The following is a 23,448-nucleotide window of genomic DNA, read 5'->3' as shown; positions in this document are numbered from 1 at the left end:
GGCACTAGGAAACATAAAAAATACCAAGGAATCATACTAACAAATTACCTAAAGCATTATCATACTTTAAGAATAAAACATCAACTATTATTTACATGATAATTACCTATCCCATGTACAATGGCAAGCGCTCATAGGCAAGCATAATGCCTTGAACAAGCTTGACTTGTGACACACTCTCCCACTTCTATAGTAGATGTCTTTGTAGACTTTGACGTTTACTACTCATCAACTTTTATCATGAATGGTTCTTTGTCTTCTATTGACATCCAGTTGATTTCTTCATCCCCAAGACCTTTCCACTTCACTAAGAACTCATGTTGCTTCTTTCTTAATGATGTGAACTCTCTATTTGCAAGGATGATCTCAATTTCTTGTTCGTCAGATTGCAAAGTCTTCAATGGTGCTTTGGTTGACTAACTTCTAGTTGGATCTTTAGTGTTGTCAATAAATGGCTTGAGGTAACTACCATGAAACACATGATGCACTTTCATCCAAGATAGAGGATCAACCATGTAAGAGGTCTTCCTAACTTTGGCCAAGATGGGGATTAGTCCTTTATAGATGTGAATAGTCCTATATCTTGACCTCATAGTGACTTGATATATTTTTTTTTCACTTAATCTCATCCACCATTTTTATTTTATTTTATTTTGGAATCAAGTCAATTTCAAAAATACTAGTGATTTTCTATATTTCAATCTCATATGAAATCTCTGCCTCTTTATATCTCTCTCACATTGAAAATTGGAAAGTCAAAGTTTAAGGAAAAGTTTTTCTTTCAATCAATCTAGCCTTACCTTTTTTTCTTTTCTTTTTTTCACAAATCTCATCCAAATTTTTTGCTGATTCAATAATCAAGTCAACTTCAAAGTTTGAAAATATATGTGATTTCCTATTTCTTATTCTCATGCAGAAATATCTCCCTTTTATATATCTTTCACTCCACCTACCTCTTATCTCTCTCTCTCTCTCTCTCTCTCTCTCTCTCTCTCTCTCTCTCTCTCTCTCTCATGCACACACACACACACACAAAGTTTTCTTTTAAGGAAATCCCAACATACACAAGAAAAATCTCTTTATGTCTCTGCATATTTGGATTCCCCTAATCCTCCACCTCCAATACACACATTGAACCTTAAATACATAAACCCACCCTTTCTAACCCATTTCCTATTCTCCTCTACAAATTCATTGGCATTCGTCTTTACAAATAGGTTTGTCTTTTCCAAAGCCATTGAATATGCATTGCAAGTCTCTTAGTTGCAAATGTTAATCTTTTAAGTTCATAGCGAATAGACCTCAGTATTATAAAAGAACTCTACAAATAATCAAGTTTATTTCAGTTAGGAGAATTTTTTGTGAATTCATTTCCACAAGAAAGAAAAAAAATCCTCCTTTTACCAAACTCTTTTCATTTAGGATTTTTGAAGTTTAATAATTAATCTTTTTCCTGATTTATGCATGGTAAAATGTATAAGAATTTAGGCAAGTAAGTACATTAGCTGCAACATCTCGATTCCAATGCTTGATTTTTTTTTTTTTATACACCGGGTTTTCTGGGTTTGCGCGCCAGACTAATCTCACACCTGCGCCAGTTGTATCCTCAGCCAACACGTAGGAAGTAAATCACAAATGTGCACTGCAGGCGGCAAGTTTTGAACCCCAGACTTCACATTTTTTCAAAACCGTCCGGTGATCCTCCTTACCACCTGAGCTTATGCTCGGGGCCCCAGTGCTTGATCTTCTTGCTCTTAAACTAGGAAGCACAAATCTCCACTTAATTGGGCCTCGCCCCTTTTTAAGGATTTTAATAATTTGTAATACCATGTTTAGACTCCTTGAATGACATTAATGTGTTTGTAAATCTTCCTTTTACTATATATGATCTTGTGCATATACATAGTCTTTCGATTCAATTTTAAAATATATAGTCATAAATAGTCAATGGCGTAAGGAAGGGTGATATATATATATTAGATCGATCCATCTTATTCAAGTTCAATGTAAAAATTAAAAATAAAATAATAATGATAATAAATAAATAAATAAATAAATTGCAAACATCACAACTCACAACTCAATATATATAAATATTTAGGTGTAGAAATAGAATAATTAAGCGTAGCGGCCGAGAACAAGGGAAAGATCAACGGAAACGCCGAAGAGGAGGATTGCGAGGCCAACGCAGTTGATTAAACGAGCTTCGTGTTGATCAGTGAGTTGAAGAAAAGTGAATTCCTCCATCAACCCACTCTCCGCCGTGCATATTGCCATGTACAGCAGTGCCCTTCCCCCGCACACGTGCCACGGAAGCGCACGTGCCCTCGTCGCCGCTGAAGCCGCTTGAAACATGTAGAGCACCAATCCAAACAGCCACTGCAATATTCCCACCATACATAAAATTGTTATATAGAACGCTTGCACAAGTTTTATACATATAATAGTTTGCGAAATGGGATGGATGGAAAAAGTACAAAATGAAATTTTGAATGGAGGGAGGATATGGTAAAATCAAGCATAAATTTGATTTGGTTTTATTTCCACTTACTAAGCTGTACACAAACTTACCTAAGATTTTAAAAATTTTTACTGATTTTTCATGAGATTTAGTGGAAGATGCGAACCTAGATATTGAAATCTTATAAACATATCCTAAGATTTAACCCAAAAAAATAAAACACGAGGTTCTCCTTATAGAGATAGGATATAATAATAATAATAATAATAATAATAATAATAATAATAATAATAATAAAACGGCAGCCCGATATACAAAGCTCCTGCATATGCAGGGTTCGAGAAAGGGGCAGACCAGATAGGGTATAATGTCCTAAAAATAAAATTTTAGCCTATATTTGGAGAGGCGTTAGATTCGTATTGTATTGAATTTGAATAAAATATAATATAAAATTTTGTTCAAATCCATTCAAATTCAAATTTAATGTCCGAAATTGATGCTTTCAAATGCAGCTTTAGTACAAATCTATGGAATTTTTAGAACCTTTGGAAAGATCTGCATCTTTTTACCATACCTTAGAAGACATTTATGAAAATTTTAAAATTATATGAGAAGTTCGCGTCTTTTTTTTTTTTTTTTTTCTGCCAAACTTCAAAAGAAGTTGATATCTTCTATCCCTATATTTATCTGTGTCCACGATTACAATATTTAGGAAAATGTTAATGTTCCATTAGGTTTACGAAATGTCTATTTTTAGGGATAAATCAGTTTTAGTAGGTTAGTAATATATTGTTACTATAAAGTAAAAAAAAAATGTGAAACATTTTATGAGTCCATAATAAAGAATAGATGAGGAATAGCTATTCTCTATTTTTTTGGGAAAATAATGAGCAAATAATATGCCCCTGTTTTTTTTTTTTAATAACTTAAATATTGAAATTTTCTTAAATTAATGTCTCCTTTGAAATCTAAAAAACATTAATTTAAAAAAGAAAAGAAATAATTCATTTATTTTATTTTGGTTATTAAGAAAAGTGAGAAAAAATAACGATATATATAAATTAATAAAGTTTTAATTTTATATGTTGTCAATATTCAAATTTTCTTAATTTTTAATTATATTAGAACAAATGTTTATGTTTAAAAGTATTTTATATAAAAAGAATATATAAGAGAATAAATTTTTTTCTTATTTATTTTTTTCTTCAAATAAAATTCCTAATTCAAAAGCAACCTATTGTAATTGTCAAAACTAAACCAAAGTAACTAGCTTACTTATCTCACTTTTTCAACCCAAACAAAATCAATTTCATTCAATAATGCTCTCTCTCTCTCTCTCTCTCTCTCTCTCTCTCTCTCTCTCTCTCTCTCTCTCTCTCTCTCTCTCTCTCTCTCACACACACACACACACACACACATTTACACACATGCACAAAAGATAAGTACTTCCTATCACATTTCAAACCTCTTTCAAGTGTAGAGGCAACTGTCCAATATAAAACTACTTGAAAGCAAGTTGGAAAACAAGTTTATGCATACAATAAAGTCATTTGTTAATAATAGGGGGGGGGGGGGGGGAAAGTACCAAATGAGGTTGGATGTGATATGCAAACTCAAAAGTTTAATTTAAGAATAAATTAAAGAAGTAGCATTAATGACTCTATATTTTTAATTATAAATTCAATTAATCAATAAATCAATATTAATATTTAAAAGATCCCAATGGTCTATTGAATTTATAAAAAAAAATTAAACTAATTGTCTTTTCCAAAATATTAGGGTTTTATATTGTAAATTTTTGGTTGAAAAATGATAAAAAGTGATTTAAGATGTGCAATATCATAATGGTCCAAGATTTAATTGAATTTCCAATGATAAAGATTTCAGAATCAAATTTTGAGAAATATGTAAAGGACATGGGATAGAAAACATCACATTTGCCAGTTGTGATGTTTAGATTCAATGAACCTTTAAGAAATGATAAAATAAATAATAAATAAAGTTGCGACCTAGAAACTTAGAATACATAAAAAATTTTCAAATATAAAATGGTTTGAATAATCTGAAGATCTACGTTAAATTTAGTAAATTAATTAAAAAATTTTGAAAAAAAGAATATACAATTAAATACCTAATGGTTAGTAGAGTAAACCCATTTGTTAATTCTACATATAATTTTTTTTCAAAAGATAAGAAATGTCAAATTGCTAACAAAGTCAAACTACTAAAGAGACATGATTAGTATAAGTTACATTTTATTTGTATTATGGACTTTAAAATAATATTAAAAAAAAACCTTTAAAGGCTTGTTACCTAAGTCAACTGTATAAAGTATTACACTAAGTAAACCTTTCTTGACTTCTTAAAGCGCATATAAGTATATGTTAATGGCATAAATTGTTATGCATGTGCTTTTAAGTATCATATAATAATGAATTATCTATACTTATCTTGAACTTGTCTAATCTTAATTTTTACAGCAGAACATACTCACCTCCCCTATAATTCGGTAAAAAAACAGATACGTCCCCTAAGGTTTTAAAAATGTCAAAGATCGCTCTTAAGGTTTCAAAATTGTCACAAACTTCACTTAGGGTTTGTTAAAAAGACATAAACCTCCCATAAAAAAAAAAAAAAAAAATTATCTTTTTTGTAACATATAAGGAGGGGGGTTTGTGTCATCTTTGGAATTCTTAAAACCTCAAGGGAGGTCACTGAAATTTTTGAAACCTTAGGGGAAAACATTATCTTTTTGTCAAATTTTAAGGAAGGTTAGTGTGTTTTACCCTAATTTTTAAAAATATTCGCGAGAATGGTCGCATATGATATTTCTTGTTCTCTTTTACCCTAAAAAGGAGAATTGCTTAACATTTTAAAAGAATATATATCTCTGTGTGTGTGTATGTTTGTGTGTGGCTTTGTGTGTGTGTATCTATATATATGTATACACACACATATGTACACATACATGCATACACACAAAGTAAGAGAACAAGTGTTTTTAGTTCCCAAATTTAGTTTATTTGTCATCAATTTGTATAATTAATTATTTTAATAGGATATTTCATATTGAATTATCACTTTTATGATACATAAAAAAAATTTGTACGTACAAAAACTAAACTTTAATAATTTTTGACTCAGTTTTAGAATTTTTTTTTTTTAAATGTTCTTACTTAGAATTTTTTTTGTGTTACTAAGAACATTCAAATTTATTTTTAATAGATTTCAAGCCATCCTACACTTGATGAAGCTGATACTTACCTATCTAGTGAGGAGTTTTTTATTTTTTTATTTTTTTTTTGCAATTGTCAAGCCTAAGAAGCATTATAAATTTCCTAACCCTACGGCTTCTAATCCATTTGCATTCAACATATTGGATTATTGCGGGACAATATAGTAATTAACCAAGTTTGACAACATTCTTCAAAACATCACTTCCCAAAAGAAAATTCTAAGAATGTTAGCCAATTTCAACTAATTAGTCTTTCCAATACAACTTATAAAATCTTCACTATGATCCTTATACAAATCAGACAAGTCTTGTGTTCCACGGAGGAGTCCATAGGTATACTTGATACATATGGGTGAGTATCAACTTGTCCCAAAAGTTTAAGCCTATTGGGTTTAGGGCCCAACCATGTATATAAGCATCCATCATTCACTCACTTTTTCCAATGTGGGACAAACTTATAAGCGAAATTTTCAACAATCTCCTCCCTCACTTGTGAGTTCCAACTGCACCCCCACTTGTGAGTTCCAACTACTTCTCATTTGAAAGGAAGTCATCTTCTCCCTCATGGGACCCATTCTCCAACAATTGCTCAAGTGACCTTTACTGTCCCACCTTACGTGTCTCAGATTGTATTCCATGTGGGCCTCCGAATAGTCCTACCTTCCACGTCTTGATCCTATTCGAATCCATCTTCGAGGCATGTTGCTTACCCAAAGTTATAAACCGTCGGCTCTGATACCACTTGTTAACATCGGACGAGTCCATAGGTGTGCTTAATACACATGAGTGAGCATCAACTTGACCCAAAAGTTTAAGCCTATTGGGTCTTGGGACTAACCGTGTATACAAGCACCCATCATCCACTTACTTTTCCTAATGTGGGACAAACTCACAAGTGGAATTCTCAACAATAATACTATATACTATTGATCAACGTGTTGTTGGATATGTGGATTCTAATTTTGTAAGTGATCTAAATAAACGTCGATCAACTATTCGATATATTTTTACATTTGCTAATGGTCTAGTGAGTTGGAGGTCTACATTACAGTCTACCATTACTTTGTCTACAATAGAAGCAGAGTACATGGCAGCTTAAGAGACTGTTAAGGAAGCTATTTGGTTGCTAGGTTTACTTGAAAATTTTTGAGTTGTTTAGAAGCACATTGCTGTGTTCTGTGATAGTTAGAGTGCTATTTATTTGGCAAAGAACTAAGTGTACCATGCACAAATGAAGTAAATCGACGTTCAGTTTCACTTTATACGGGATATAATTCATGACGGCAAAATAATTCTTCAGAAAATTGCTACAGCTAAAAATTTCGTACATATGTTGACCAAAGATTGTGACAACTGTTAGAAATGGAGTCGGGAGACACAGCTGGAGACGCTTTGCAAGTTAGGAGTTGAGTTAGAAACGCGGTGCATTTATCCACCATTAATCTCTCCGTTGTAACTTTCATTCATGATTGGTTTTATTTTAATTGTGATTTCAATTCCAAGCCCTATAAATAGAGGGTTGTGGAAGTTGAAAGAGAGAGCACAAAAAGTGTGCAGATAGAGTGAGAAGCTCAGAGAGAGCAGAGAGGAAGAAGGGAGGAAGAGAGAGAGAGAGAGAGAAAGAGAGAGAGAGAGAGAGAGAGAGTGTCAGAGTTGTAATTTTTCCGACGATAGTGAATATTTGGTGTGTGCTCTGTGGACGTAGGTGGTTATTGACCGAACCACGTTAAAATTTTAGTGTCACTATGATCTGGATGCTCATAGGTTTCTAACAAGTGGTATCAGAGTCCGGTTGGAGCAGAAAAGCCAGATTGGAAGTGATCCCGAAATCAGAGTTCTGTCCAGTAGATCAAAACTGTGTTTTGAGGCCACTATTGCATTCAGCTCGCCGAGACAAAGAGAACCGTGCAAGTCGGAGCTCGAACGAAGTTCAGACGAAGGCTCATGCGCCCTCACGTGCCTTGCCGGAGGAAGACGCCTCTCCACGCACCAGCCACACTCCGGTAACAAGCTCCCTTATGCGCCGCACGCATTGCACGCGTTGTCATCACTCGGTCAGCCTCGACCCGACCTGGAGGGAACCTGACCAGACCCAAACGCTGACTCAGACCGGATCAACCCAAGACTTGGTCCACGAGAACCAGGTCCGACCCGCCACCTCAACGCCACATCAGCGCGCCACGTCAGCGAGTGCCACGCTATCAAGTGGTGCCATGTCAGCCGACACGTCAGTGGCAGACCCCACTACTACTTCAGAAGGTGGGCCCCACTGTCACATCAGTAGGTGGGCCCCACTGCCAAGTCAGCGGGCTCCACGTCAACAAAGTTGACCAAGTTTGACCAGGTTTGACCAAACTTTGACTGAACTTTTCGAAGTCGTTTTTGGTCTGTTTTTCGGCGACTTGAACCATTTCTAGGGTTTTCGATCGTTCTAGATCCAAACGTGCTATCCATTTGAGCTAATTCCATATCTAGATTAGTGAATTGAGATGTCGAATGAAAAGAGCTCAAAAATCGAAATGTTCAATGGAAACAATTTCAATTTCTAGAAGATGCAAATAGAAGATTATTTGTTTGGGAAGGAATTGCACTTACCGTTGAAGGGTAAGCCAACATCCATGAACGAGGACAAGTGGGAGTTTCTTTATCGAAAAGCCCTCGGAGCCATCAGAATGATGTTGTCGAAATCTGTGGCTTTCAATATCAAGCATATAACATCCACCAAGTCTCTGATGGATGTGCTCTCTAATACCTATGAGCAGCCTTCAGCGGCAAACAAGGTACATCTCATGAAAAGATTATTTACGATGAACATGTCTACAGATGAAAGTTTTAATAGGCATTTGAATAACTTCAATGAGTTGTCTGATCAACTCGCCTCAGTCGGGATAACATTTGATAATGAGATTCGAGCCCTACTGATTCTCAGTCAGTTGCCTAAAAGTTCGAATGGTATCGTTACTGTCATTAGTAGCTTTACAGGAAAATTAAAGCTTGTATATGATGAAATCGTCAACATGATTTTGACGGAGGAAATAAGAATGCAGCCAAACTATAGCTCTACTTCGAGTTCAGCCTTGAACATAGAGAGTCGAGGCAGAGGAAACAGGTATGGACAATCAAACAACTACAGTAGATCTAGGCCCAGGCGGTCTAAATCCAGAAATCCTATAGGTACTCAGGTCACAGGTTCTCAGAGTACAAAAGTTATTAAGTGCTGGAACTATGGAAAACTGGTCATTACAAGAACTAATGTAGGAGTCAGAATAAAGAATATGAGACGAGGGCAAAAACAGAAGCAAATATTGCTTCCGAAAATGATGAGATGTTGATCTGCTCTTTGGAGAACAAGCAGGAGTCTTGGGTCTTAGACTCCGGAGCCTCATTTCATGCCACATGCTACAGAGATTTCCTAGAGAAGTACACACCAGGTAATTTTGGTAAGGTGTACCTTGGCAATGATCAACCTTACGACATAACGGGTAAGGGAGTTGTGAAGATCAATATAAACGGGTCAGTATGGAAGCTGAAGGATGTCAGGTATATTCCAGACCTGAGAAATAATTTGATCTTGGTTAGTCAGTTGGCAGATGAGGGATACACGAAGAAATTCATTGGCGATGAATGGAAAGTTTTAAAGGGTGTACTAACGATTGCGTGAGGTGAGAAAAACAAAACACTTTTTCTAACCTCCAATGCCTCCATGTCTATTTCAGTTGCTGCAAGAAATGATGACAGCAACATCTGGCACCAATGACTTGGTCACATGAGCGAAAAGGGACTCAGAGTGATGCACTCAAAGGAAAAAATGAGTGGTCTACAGTCAGTGCAGATTGACATGTGTGAGGATTGTATAGTCAGGAAACAGAAGAGGGTTAGTTTCTAGATAAACACCCATGCCCCAAAGAAGAAGAGACTAGAACTAGTCTACTCAGAATGTGTCGAGACACAACAGTAGAATGCCGAGAATCCTCAGGTTGAGGAACCAGTGGAGCAGATCATCGCACCACCGTCTCCTACTCTAGCTCCGGAGCTTAAGACTCGGTCCCATATACCAAACATAAGGTATATTGATTACTTACTTCCTACAGATGGAGGAGAGCCCAAATGTTATGATGAAACATGTCAGGTGGCAAATACGAGCAAGTGGGAGCTTGCGATGAAGGATGAGATGAAGTCCCTCACCTCAAACAGAACGTGGAAGTTGCCCAAAAGCCTTCACAACAAGTGGGTGTACAGAATCGAAGAGGAGCATGACGGCTCCAGAAGATACAAGCCTTGGTTGGTAGTCAAAAGCTTTGAGCAGAAGGAAGGGATTAACTACACCAACATCTTTATACCAGTTGTGAAGCTGACAGCCATCAGATTAGTCCGAAGTAATCGAGCAGACAGGAAGGTGGCGACTACAGAGAAGCTAAAGTTGTGTTCAACTTCAGTTGGTCTTCATGCCTGAAGACATATTTTGAGCACATCATTTATTCATGATACTGATTGCCTCTATCTCCAAGTGGGAGATTGTTAGAGATGGAGTTAGGAGACACAGCTGGAGACGCGTTGCAAGCTAGGAGCTGAGTCAGAATCGCGGTGCATTTATCCACCATTAACCTCTCCGTTGTAACTTCCATTCATGATTGATTTTATTTTAATTGTGATTTAAAATTCCAAACCCTATAAATAGAGGGCTGTGGAAGTTATAAGAGAGAGCACAGAAAGTGTGCAAATAGAGTGAGAAGCTTAGAGAGAGTAGAGAGGAAGAAGGGATGAAGAGAGAGAGAGAGAGTATGTAAGAGTTGTAATTTTTCCGGCAATAGAAAATATTTGGTGTGTGCTCCATGGACGTAGGTTGTTGTTGACCGAACCACATTAAAATTTTGGTGTCACTTTGATCTGGATGCTCACAGGTTCCTAACAACAACAATTAAGTTCAAACGTTGTTTGGACTTGATCAATATTCTGCAAGTCTGAATAACGTTTGGAAGGTGCCGATGATGTGAAACTTCAGAGAATGTTGGTCACTGAAAATTTGTTGAATTTATCATCAACGTGGAGATTTGTTGGTTTTTTGTTTGTCCCACATTTGTGGGAAGGTTGTTTGAATTTTTTTTTTTTTTGTCCCACATTGGTGGGAAATATTTTTTGAACTTGAGGTTGAAGTTATATAAAGAGCTCCCCTCTCTATTTGTAATCACACCTCATAGTCATAATTTGTCTGGAAGTAGTGGATTGATTGCGGCGCCTGACGATGTGGGTAATTTTGCACTAAACCTCATTAAATTTTTGTATTGTTTTTATTACTGTCTTTTATTATTACTTTCTGCATTACTTTAATTTTTATATATTCAATAGCATTAGTTATAGTATTAATGTTTGACACAAGTGGGGTGCTCGATACAACATCTTGGATTATAAGCCCACTTAAATCATTCTTTATTCTTATGCATATTACAATAATAGAAAACATCATTAGTTACTTCGCCTAGCAAGAGGGGAGAAAATGGCATTTGTTGCTCAAGAATGTAAGCAATCTATGCAAAGATTAAGGAATAGATCGGGGTGGATGACCTTAAAGGTTGACCTAGAAAGGGCATATGATCAACATTTTGATCCATATAGCATAGTATTACGGTCGTTCTATAAAACTTTCCTTTTAATTTTAAGGGTATTCTACAATCACAAAGTACATACGTACTCGAAATACTTATCCATTTTACCCAACTTGCTTTAACTCTATGTATTACATCTTCTAAAATTTTTCCTTCAACTTGTATAATAAATCCAAGGTATCGAAATATACCAATGCTATTGATTTCTTTATCATCAATTTTAACTTTGTCTCCAATATCTCTTCTACTATTAGTGAAATTACATTTCATATATTCTGTTTTATTTCTAATTATCCTAAACTTCTAGATTCTAAAGGTTCTCTCCATATATATATATAATTCTAATTTAGGTTCTACTCCATCCTTAGTTTCATCAATCAAGACAATATCATCTATATATAAATGACATATATCATGGAATCTCATTTTGGATACTCCTAGCCAGTCCATCCATCACTAAAGCAAAAAGATAAGAATTCAAAACAGATCATTGATGTGCACTTATTGTGCTTGAAAATTCTCTGGTCTCTCTACCTATAGTCCTAATCACCATCATACATATTTTTAATGACATCAGTATATATACACTATGTACACTTTTTACGAAAAAATAATCATCATAGAACTTTCTTTAAGTTAATAAATATCATACGCAAGTGTCTTTTTTTTTTCCTAAACTTTTTCATTTTCTTAAAAGAAATATATAACTTACGTAGATCTCACAAGCATAAAATCAAATTAATTTTTAAAAAATTTCAAATCTAACCTTAATTTTTGATTACTAAATATAATAATCAAAAAACAATAATAATATAATAAAGAGGCACAAGTGTTCCTAAAAATTCTTACTCCCGTTGGGCCATTTGTATCTATACGCATTAGGATCTCGATTTTACGGATCTCTGTCTGCAATCGAGTAAATAACTCTACGAACGAATGGATCAGTATGAAATCTTAATTTTTGTTTGCTAATAATATAACAAATACAATCTAATAATATAATAAAGAGCATTTAAATTAGAAAGTTACCTGCAAGATGAAGAGGCAAAAAGTTGCGATGCCTATCCAGGAGTGCAAGCTATGCATATCCGCGATATTCTTCATGTCATGGAATTTGAAGACAGCATGTATCCCAACAATCCCCAAACAAATAGCTATTAGGTTAACCCCCATGTGAACGAACTTTCTCACTCTCCTTTCAGCCGCTACCGTCTTGAATGCCATCATTCCTGCTCACGTCACGTACCAAACCCCACAAATTTTAATGTCAAAATTAATCATATGCTCTCTCTTTGGAGCATAGGAAATTTTGTAATTTTATATATAACTACTGGGTCCACTTTCGGTGTATTTATAAGTGGGTGTGTGTGTGTGTGTGTAAATATATATATATATATATATATAATTTCCTCATGTGAATATTACAAACTGAAAAATAAGGATTATACTTTTATAATTATATATATATATATATATATATATATATATAATTTCCTCATGTGAATATTACAAACTGAAAAATAAGGATTATACTTTTATAATTCTTTAAAAAGTAAACAGAATTCTATCCTTTCTTATCATCTTACAACAATATGCCCATCAAAATTAAATGTGACGAAAGTTGCAAAAACTTTGTGAGATTTTTGATTATAAGTTTTGAAAATTGCACCATCCTCCATTGATATTAATCCATCCGCAGCCAAATTCTTTTTTTATTTTCCTTTCCTTTTATTTCTTCAAACAAAATCTTTGCTCGAAATGGAGCCTTAACGTTTGAGGTACAATTATCTATATAAAAATGTTTTGAAAAAATATATATAAAAAGAGATGACTTATTCTCATCAAAATATAGTGGGTAGATTGAGTAAATAAGAATTTGAAGTTTTGTTTGAGATGGACAGAAATTTATAATTTATAATTTATAAGTTTTAAATTTTTATTAACAGCTTAAAAATAAAGAAAATAAAGTGTGTAATAAATTTATGGAATTTGTAGCCATCAATATGATATTTTTTGTTTAAAAAAGATAGCAAATATTATAAAAATGCAACTTAAACTTTAAAAAATTCATCATTTGATGGTAAAGATTTTCAGTTTAGCATAGGATAAAATACTTTATTGTTGGTCCATGAACTAAATCTAGAGAATATGATTACAAATAAAAGAATATTACATTTTGCAGAATGTTGTGCCACAAATAAGCGTAAACACTCGAAAAAGCTTTGAGAATGCTAAATGTACCAACACCTAGAAGAAGACATTGAGCCACAATAGCCTCTTCTTTCCTCGCATGTCAATCCTTATTATTAATGACTTTTGTATCAACATTTCCTTTCATAAATGACACTTGTGTAACCCTTTAATAGAAGCTTATGTCCCATGAACTACTACTAATGTTGGCGTCCAATTATAGTCAGAGTTGCTGTCATTCACACAACTTTTGGTCATAGTTGTTAGAGTGAGGAAATTGATTAATGGCTAAAGACACCCCTTCTAAAACATCTACCATTTTGGCTTGCTTAACTTGGAATCTTCTAAGAAAAAGGCACCCCTAATTCATTGGTCAAATGTTATCTGGTTCAAAAATCACATACCTAAGCATGCTTTTTATCACCTGAATCACCATAATGAATGGCTTGTCTACTCTTGTCAAGCTCCTCAAATGTGTATCTACATCAAGTGATTGTCATTTCTGCATTTGGTCTAATTAACTAAGGCACCACCTCTTCTTAGGACACCCTTCCATCTAGAGGCTTTTACCGTAAAGCTACACTCTCCTTTTACATTCTGAAGCCAACTTGTGAGTGGGGCACAAAGCTCACTTGGATCTCGATCATGCTTTCACTATGCAAGCGGCTACTCCTCCCTAGTTTGCAAACTCTTCTAGCCAATTTCATTCTATATACAGAGAAGCAAGAACTCTCCAAAATTCATGAAAATATTTGTCCTAGCAATAATCATGTTCTTTTAGAAGTTTTTATGTGATTGTTAGCTTGGGAGATAACCACAACTCTTAGTAATTGAAATTAAGCTTTTGCCTCTTTATTTTGTTTTTCCTAATGTTCATAAGTTATTTTACGTTCTTCCAAAATTAAGAGGGCTCTATTATATAATAAAATCCATTTTGAGCCTTCGCACTTAAGCTTGGGCCCAAGACTAATGACCATGATTGACTTAATAGGTGACGAGACTAAAACTTGGGCATTGCCTTGCTAGATCTAATAGTTAGGTTAAGGACTATGAAAATGTCATCCTTTGAGGTTGATACAAAGTGCAACTACAACCAATTTGAACCCATGCAACGTTTGTGTTCTTTCTTCACTGCATAAGTTTTTGATTCTTTGGAGGCTAGGTGGTATAACTAAAATAGTTCTAGTTGACATTCACCCCTTGATCATTTAGTCTCATGCTCCCGAGGCTCGCTTGAATGATGAAGATATTAGCCTATTGTTGTGGTTAATGGCTAAGGACAAAAGGACCCTATCAATTTTCCTATGTCAAAAAGCACCACCATTTTAGAAGTTAATAAAAATTTGACCAACTTGGAGGGAGGATTACTGAACCTTAGTCAATAAATAAGAGACATTGCAAAAGTTCTTCAAGAAATGAGAAGGATTCTATTAAGGAGTTGGTACAAGAGAGAGGCTTGGCCAAATGAATATAAGGAAAGAAAAGATGAGTTTGAATGAAAATATCTAGGGCCAAAAAAATTCCCTACATTAATGACTACAACATATCCTTCCAAAAAAGGGAATCTATTTGAGCCAGGGGAATGAGAATCTTTCCAATCTTAAGCCATAATTTGAATAGAAGTCGATAGCCTTATTATATGAGTTCAAAGATTGCTTTGCCTAGGACTATGAAAAGAAGCTTTGTTTGGATAGAAATTAGAGCTCCACTAATTCCCTACCAAGAGGCATATTCCTTACAATTGACTATCTAAAATAATAGTTCTTAAAATAAATGTTGAATTCAATAGATTCACTAATTATTTGGTGTTGGTTTTATTAGGATGAAAAAATATATGAAGTGATTTTTGAACATTCTTCCAATTATCAAAAGGAATAGAAAGCTTAATTTGCATGTGTAGATTTTAGAAACTTAAATGCAACATCACCTAATTAACCAAATATATATTGCTGATAAGGACATTCATAAAACAACCCTCAGATGCCCAGGTGCATTGTGAAACTTTAAGTGGGTGGTTATGCAACTTGGCCCAAAGAATGTAGGGCCAACGTATCAAAGGCAATGAACCTAATTTTGTAGAACATAATTTTCCAGACATTGACATCAATGATGTAGCAACTAAAGCAAAAAACATAAATTCACATTTCATTGATTTGAGACAAGTCTTTAGCATGAAGCGAAAATATTAGTTGAAGATGAGCCCTCTTAAGTGTATGTATGTTTGGCTTGTCGGTTGAGATTTTTTTGGGATCCCTCATTCAGTAGAGTGTATAAAGATTGAAGAAGATAAATCAAGAGAAATCCTATAATCTTGGTTACTTATAAATAAGTGGTTTAGAATTTTTTAGGGCATGTAAATTTCTTGTGGGAATTTTATCTTAAATGATTAGCTGGCTATATGAGGAAATTCTCCCCTAAAAGTTGAAGAGGTCCAAGGGTAATTTATCACTGAGGCAGGTTAGTTGCTAGCCACTTGATGATTAAATTACACATAGAGAGTCACTTAACCATTTGAGTAAGAACAAAGGGTAACTTATCACCAAGCTAGGTTGGCCAAATTGGGAAGTATTACATCACTCGCATTCTAAATACTGTCCATATGATATGTCCTCAATAACAAGCGCATATGATATGTCCTCAATAACAAGGTAGAGATTTACTTCGGATATGACTACATACGTTTCTTAAGAAAAATAATTGAAGGCTATTACATGTATAAATTTCAAGTGAAATGAACTAGCACATTTGAATTGTGGGGTAAAGGTTGAGTTATTAAAAGAATCTCTCCCATATATTTTTAGGAACAAGAGTTACACTAAACTTAAAAAGGTATCTACCAATAGCCTTATAACACAATGAATAAAAGGTTTTGCCATTATCAAGCTTTAAGAAAATATTTTAGTCTAATGTTTCTTTTCTATATTTTTTTTATTCTCATCCTTCTTTCTCTGTCCTTCTCCTTCTCTTGTGGGGGGTTTGTTTTTTCTTTCCTTTATCTTTCTGTCTATTAATCTCTCTTTCTCATTTCCTCTAGTGTAGTCTCTCTTCCTTTTTATAGTTTCTACAATTTCTATGATTTGTATTGTCCACACTAATAAGTTTCCTTACTTTGAGAGAACGCATACTCTTCTAAAAGGGGTGACATGAGTTCCTAATAACTTTTCTCTCTCATTTCCCTATCCTAAAATTAAAAAAGCTTATCTTACAATTTTTAATATTTATTTTTAATTTTGGTTTTTGTTTGCACAATTTATCACAGTGGTACCAAACAACCTATAAGCTTGCTAGTCTAGCCAAGTCTTCTATTTGTCATTATTTACAGTTGGTTCCTCTGCTACCCCCAAATTTGAAATTCAAATCAATAGCCTTCTTTATTTATTTATTTATTTGACCATTTCTATTGGTACAATCGGTATTTGCCTTGTCATCTTCTTTGAAAGTATCAAAACTCTCTGTTCTAACTAACCTCTTATGCAAGAGGAGGCTTTGCCACTGTTTTTACTATTTTCATCTTCTTCTATTTTTCAGCAGCATTCCTTTGATTTGATCATGTGCTTTCATCCTGTCTTTTACCACCTTCATAGGAAGGGTATTCCAATATCATTTAAAGCATACTTTGTGTTTTATGAGTTTTAGCTCCTCTATCACACTTTGAAACCCTACTTTATCAAAATTTATTTTTCAAATTTTCTCCCTCCATATCCCCCCATCTCATGCATGCATATAGAGTTTTCCATAAGAAATAGCTTATATATGAAATAACATATTGATGTCTTTAGGTACGTACCTTCACCAGCCGTGAAAATGAATCCAAAGAACATAAGGAACGGGTGAACCTGCCAAGAAAAGATGGCTTTAGAACAACACAGAAATAACATGTGCAGAATTTTGCAGGAGAATTAAAATACATGCATGCATCAGTACTCATGGCGTATATATGTATTTAGTAGGAGTTGATGGTGCTTGTTTATTAATTACATTGAAAACCCGATCTGCATTGTCAGAATCAAGGTCCAGACCCCCACGATAATGCAACAGCCAAACAAGCAAGAGAGTGAGAGCCAAGAGGCCGAAGAAGTGCGCCACCACCGTTATGCCCGAGGATGGCCGTTGATATGTGTGCACCGTCGTCGTTTCGATGGAGTACATCGCCACCGGCCTACCTACGTACGAACGGGCTGGGAGATTAACGTTAATGAAATATTTAAACTACTAGAAGGAAGAAAGAAAGCAAGATGTGGTGCTGACGATGGCGATCGATGGAGAAGATCTATCGGCCAAAGTTAATATATGTATGTATGCGGGAGCGTTGCTTTTGGTCGTGAAAGTAGCAATGCAGTCAATTCTGTGGGTTCATATATATATATATATATATATATATATATATATATATATATATATATTATATGTGTGTGTGTGTGTGTATAGCCATAACCATAATTCTGGCAATCTATTTCTTTCTATATTATGCTAAAGACACAAATATTAGTACCTCTGCTCTCTTTACCTTTGCTTGACGCTTTAGCAAGGCACCCTAGCTAGCTCTGCCAGCTATTTGTTATTGTAAAGCAAAGTGCTTTATGCCTTTCTTTACCACTGCTGGATTCATCCAATTCTAATTGGCTGAATATATATATAATAGGATACCTACATTACTCACCTTTTTCTTTTTATTTAAACACTTTTAAGCTTTTAGGTTAATAAATAAAGGCTTCACTATTTTATAATTATTACGTAGGAATACGTATAAACCATACATACAACATTTCCATATCTTGATCGTTCTCAATCATCCAACCCTTGTCCCATTCAGAAATATTTTTAAGTAACTGCTTTAATTTGCATGTAAAATTTAGGACGCTAATTGTTGTTATTTCCGGAAAGGTTAATTCTCGAAAAAGGGAAGTTGAATCTCTGAATCGTCTTGAACAAGTAATAAACCCAAAATCATATGAACTTGATAAGATGTATGGGACTGAGAAGTGGGTTAAATACAAGTCAATGGGGTCACCATTAAACTTTTATTATTTATTTATTTATTTATTTTATTTTTTTACACTTTAGGTGAGGTTAGAACACCAATTTAGTATACTATCAATTCAATGGTTTATAAAGTATACCTAAATTCGAGAATATCGATAAAAAATGGTCTGCATTACCAAGTTAGATTCAATAGTAAAATTGTGCAAAGGGAATGTACTAGTACCCCTTTGCATCAGTCCAATGAAAGGTACCTGATTAGCTTCAAATTACATTTGAAATCAATTGATCAAGACTCATATCCTTCCATTTTATTTAATTACCAAACTTTCAAATATTTGATAGCCCTGCAAAAGGCAAAACTTACTCTCACCTTAGGATCCCCAAAGGCATGAGAAAGACACAACCCCTAATGATACCCCATGAAGATGAATTATTTATTTTATTTTCCCCAATTTGAATATCTTATTTGCTTGATGATGAGTCCCTAAAATACACTATTTTAGGCCCCTATTTACCTTTGTTGGTCTTTATTTATCTTGTAAATGCCCTTTGTTATCATAATTCAAAGTTATGCAAGGTTTGTTTATATTTCAAGAAAAACAAGTTAAAATTGAGGAGTTAAACAATACGAGAAGCCAAAGGAGTAATTGGAGTGTACAAAACTCAAATCGAATGCTCAAGCAAACCCTTAGAGCCTCAACTCATCAAAGGAGAGAAGACCCTACTCGACCATGTGGTGTGACTAGCAACACACAGGGGCGACCATGTCAGAAGCTGTAGACTCCAAGGTTTAGACTGAAAGAAGAATGCTATAAGGTTCGACCAAGTGCTCGACCAAGTGACCCTTTAGGGCGACAGGTTGAGATACTGAAGCCTACAAAACCAGAGATACTAAGTCTCCACCAAGTGTTCGACCAAGAGATCATGAAGGGCGACCAAGTCGAGACCCTTAGTTGAACTGAAGATTGAGATCCTGTGAGTCTCGACCAGCAAGACCCAAGGGTGGGACTAGGTCAAGGATGCTGAAGTTTGAATTTTGGAATGCTTGAGAGCCTTAACCAGGGGAACCTATATATGGGTGTGACTAGGTCGATAGTGACGATCTTCTGTGTGAGATTTTCTACTACAGTTTCCTGTTTTGAATTTTAAACCTTATAAACCCTATTGGGCATAAATAATAGCTTTGACTATGTGCTTACGGTTCCTCTTTGGCCTCTTTTGGGATAGTGACAGACCTAGAAAGCCATTGAGAGCCAATTAGTTGATTAGGATTTACTTTTTTCTATTTCAATTTCTGTACTAGTTTATGCTTGGATTCATGAAGGCCTGTGACCTATGTATATTAGGGTTTTCAATTAATGTATTCTTGATTGTTAGTGATAGACTTTCGAGTTTGAAATTGAAGCCATCCTTTACATGCTTTTGTTTACATGCTTTCATTTCAATACCATGCAAGTTTACATCTTTGAGAGTGATGATACCCTAGGGGATAGGATAGCTTAGTTAGGGATTCAGTCACCTGTACGGCTTAGGCTATAGTTCATGTATGAGGTGAATTCATGATCGTTGAGATGGAATATACCTTGGTTCTCGATCGTGCTCCGAACCATTGGTGCACCTTCATTACTCTATGCCCTTAAATGGTTCACTTAGTCGTTAGCCTAAGACAGATAGCTGACCAGAAAAAACTTGTGCAAAACAACAGTCTAGGTATGATTCATGATCTGAGATCCACTTTGTAGGAGTAGTTGATAATATAGAATTTACATGCTTTAGTCCCTATGGATCGATACCCGACTTACTCACTATTCTACTGAACTTGGGTGTAGTTAGATTTATAAATTTTATTTTTGGTAGTTGAGGACCCAAGCCTTGACAAGTCTACCAAATTTTGGCTCCGTTGCCAGGGATTAAGTCATGGTTATGAGCCAATTTCTAGTTTAGCGAATTATACTTTGCTTTTCTTTGTTTTCTTTTATTTTTTTATTTGCTACTCTGAAGTCTTGATTGTGTGCTACTTGTGTCTATGCTAGGTTTGCGTTCTTTGGATCCTGAGTTAGTTCCTATAGACCCTGAGATTGAGAGATCCCGTAGGTCCACTAGGAAATCCACCTCTAATCCTAAGTTTGATGAGTCATCTGAACCAAAGATCATGGCTAAACGTAATCCAGTTCTTGCCTTTCAAAACCTAAAACCTCAAGCTCCTCGCCAACATGTGGTGGAGGAGTAACCTCTTTGTCTCATTAGAGACTACTTCACACCCAACACGTACACCTCATTGTCTTGCATCCGGTCTTCATATGTCAAGGCAGCTCAATTAGAGATCAAGACTTCCATCATCTCGATACTTCAAAATTTCCATGGGAATTCTAATGAAAATCCTTACAAGAATCTAAATGAATTTCTTGAAATCTGTTCCACCATCCGAATATCTAATTTTGGTGATGATGCCCTTCGATTGAGGCTATTCCCATTCTCTCTGAAAGACAATGCCAAATATTGGTTGAATTCCTTAGAGGAAAACTCTGTGACCACTTTGGCCACTATGCAACATGAGTTTTTAAAGAAGTACTTCCCTATTGGGAAGACTAACTAGCAAAGGAAGGCCATCACTATTTTGTCACAATTGGATGGGAAACTATTTTTCTAGACATGGGAGCTCTTTAGGGACCTTTTACGCAAATGCCCACATCACCAAGTGCCTAAGTGGCAATTATTTCAAACCTTCTATGAAGGATTAGTTGAGCGAGACCGATCTATGGTAGATGCATCTTGTGGAGGTACTTTCCTTACCAAGCATGAGAATGAGGCTTGGGCTCTCTTTGAGAACCTAGCTGAGAATTCTCAATAGCATGCTGTTGTTGCTCGTAGACCATCCAACCCCCCTTTTCCAAACCTAAGGGAGTCTATGGGTTACTCGCGTGCCATGACCTATGGTAGGCTCGCAAAGACTTGAGTTATTAACTACCAAAAATAATATTTATAAAACCTAACTAATCCCAAGTTTTGTAAAAAGTGGGGGAAGTCGGGTATCGATCCATAGGGACTTAAGTGCAATTATCAACCGTTTCCAATCTAGTTTATTATTATAGCCTTGTGTAACAAGAGAGTGTAAAGGTGGGGTTTTTACAACAACCTAATGAAAGCATGTAAAATATATATTATCTCTACTCCTACAAAGAAGTGCTCGACTGATGAATCATACTTTGGATGTCATGTGCGTAAACTCTATTCGGTCAGCTATCTGTATTAGGCTAAACAGTGAGAGGAACGGTTTGAAGGCATAAGGTAGCAAAAGTGCAACAATCTTCTAGAGCATGATCGGGAATTGTAGTATACTCTATCTCAGCGACCACACAAAACATCTTTAGTATCCGTAGCCTACTACATATATCTGACTAAATCAGTCGTAGTGCTATCCTATCTCTAAGATTTCTTCACAACCGAAGCAGTAAAGGAAAGTGGTAAAGGAAAGCAGTAACAGAAAGCAATTAAATATCAAAGCATGTAAAGATGAAAGCATTAAATATGGCTTTGTATTGCAAACAAATTGTTTGTCACTAACGATCATTCATACAATAGAGAACCAGAATAGGAATGTAAATTGAAAGCAAAAAATCTAATCTAGTTTTGCTCTTAATGGCATTTTTAGTTTGTCACTAACCCAAAATCAGCCAAAGAGGAACCTAGAGAACATGTTCGTAGCTATTATTTATACCCATTACGCTTTACAAGATTTGAATTTCAAAATATGAAAGTTTTGCCGCAATCTCGTGCAGAAGATCATCGCTGTTGACCAAGTCGCGCCTATGCTTTTCTTAATTGCGCTCTGGTCAAGACTCGCGGGAAATCAAGAATTCAAATTTTCAGTGTCATCGACTAAGTCACAACACAGGATCTTTTTGGTCTAGATTTGCAGTATCTTAATCTTCAGTTTAGCTCAAATACTCGACTTGGTCGCCCTTCAGAGTCTCTCTGGTCGAGACTCTCAGCATCTCAAGCTCACTAATCTTCAGGTCACTCAACTTGGTCACCCAGGAGGATCATTTGGTCGAACCTTGCAGCAAATCTTCTTTAGTTTGAATCTTGCAGTCTTTAGCTAGTGGCTTGGTTGCCCTTTGTGTTGCTGGTTGCACCACATGGTAGAACAAAGTCTTCTCTCCTTTGATGTGTGTTGAGGCTTTAGGAGCTTGGCTGAACATTGGATTTGACCTTTAAGTATCCCAAATACTCCCTTGGCATCTCGTAATGCTTAACTCCTTGGTTTTAACCTATATTTTCTGAAACACGAATAAACTTTGCATAAATGAGGATAAACAAAGGTAAATAAGGGCCTAAAATAGTGCATTTTAGGGACTTATCACAACGCCCAACTTGCACTTTTCCAGTCCTCGAGCAAAGAAAAAACTAATAGAACTAAGAAAACTGAGAAAATCCTATCTACCTCCTCTTTTGCGGGAAACATGGTTGCATTTACCATATACAACAAGGTTTTAAACCCCTAGGTTGATCCTAGTGGATGAGTTATAGTCTCATGAGGGTTTTCAGGGCGATACCCACAAACACCAATATCAGTGAACACCAAGTAATATCACATGCAACATAGTTCTGCCATTTTACATATAGGAATATAACCTAATTACACATAGACTTTTCCATCTATAACTTTATTATACAAACAACTCCAAAGAAAATCATTCATACGAGTTTCAACATGGTTTAGCCATTTAGAAAAACACACTCATAGAGAATCAATTCAATAATTACAATTTAGAGTTAATATTATCGTGTAGATTCAAGTACGGATAGGCCACATCAAAAAGCATGTGTAAAGTGCATGATCTATTACTCACTTTCATGTATGAGTAAGAATATCCTAATCAAACATCCCACATATTTTGAAGAACTGATGCTCAGCATGGAGTGCACTAGTCTCACAAGAATAGGATCCAGCCTATGGACGAGGTGTCAGGTCT

The 23,448-nt window shown here is 35.2% G+C and overlaps 1 protein-coding gene across 2 annotated transcripts; it reads right to left on the bottom strand.

Moving 5' to 3' along the window:
- Nucleotides 1–1,953: 1,953 nt before the first annotated feature.
- On the bottom strand, nt 1,954–17,921 carry LOC131153314 (probable transmembrane ascorbate ferrireductase 3). 2 transcript variants are annotated; one of them, XM_058105533.1, is made up of 5 exons: nt 17,738–17,792; nt 17,468–17,648; nt 17,277–17,325; nt 12,329–12,528; nt 1,954–2,379 (listed from the first exon to the last, which is right to left on the bottom strand). In XM_058105533.1, exons 2-5 carry the CDS (start codon nt 17,636–17,638, stop codon nt 2,119–2,121), a joined length of 681 nt encoding a protein of 226 aa, XP_057961516.1. In that variant the 5' UTR covers nt 17,639–17,648; nt 17,738–17,792; the 3' UTR covers nt 1,954–2,118. The 2 variants fall into 2 exon arrangements, with proteins under 2 accessions (XP_057961516.1, XP_057961515.1); XM_058105532.1 differs by having other exon boundaries at nt 17,468–17,921.
- Nucleotides 17,922–23,448: the final 5,527 nt, after the last annotated feature.

The sequence above is a fragment of the Malania oleifera genome, chromosome 4 (assembly GCF_029873635.1).
Source record: "Malania oleifera isolate guangnan ecotype guangnan chromosome 4, ASM2987363v1, whole genome shotgun sequence".
Lineage (NCBI taxonomy): Eukaryota > Viridiplantae > Streptophyta > Magnoliopsida > Santalales > Ximeniaceae > Malania > Malania oleifera.
The sequence above is the reverse complement of the archived record's forward strand: the minus strand, read 5'-3'. Positions and strand labels throughout refer to the sequence as shown.

Bases quoted from the DNA above. Each gene is read 5' to 3' on its own strand.
- LOC131153314 (XM_058105532.1), bottom strand. From the start codon at position 17,638: ATGTACTCCATCGAAACGACGACGGTGCACACATATCAACGGCCATCC. The intron at 12,529-17,276 runs GTACGTACCTAA...TGACGTGAGCAG, and splicing joins CATTTTCACGGCTGGTGAAG to GAATGATGGCATTCAAGACG. The intron at 2,380-12,328 runs GTAACTTTCTAA...GGAATATTGCAG, and splicing joins TTTGCCTCTTCATCTTGCAG to TGGCTGTTTGGATTGGTGCT.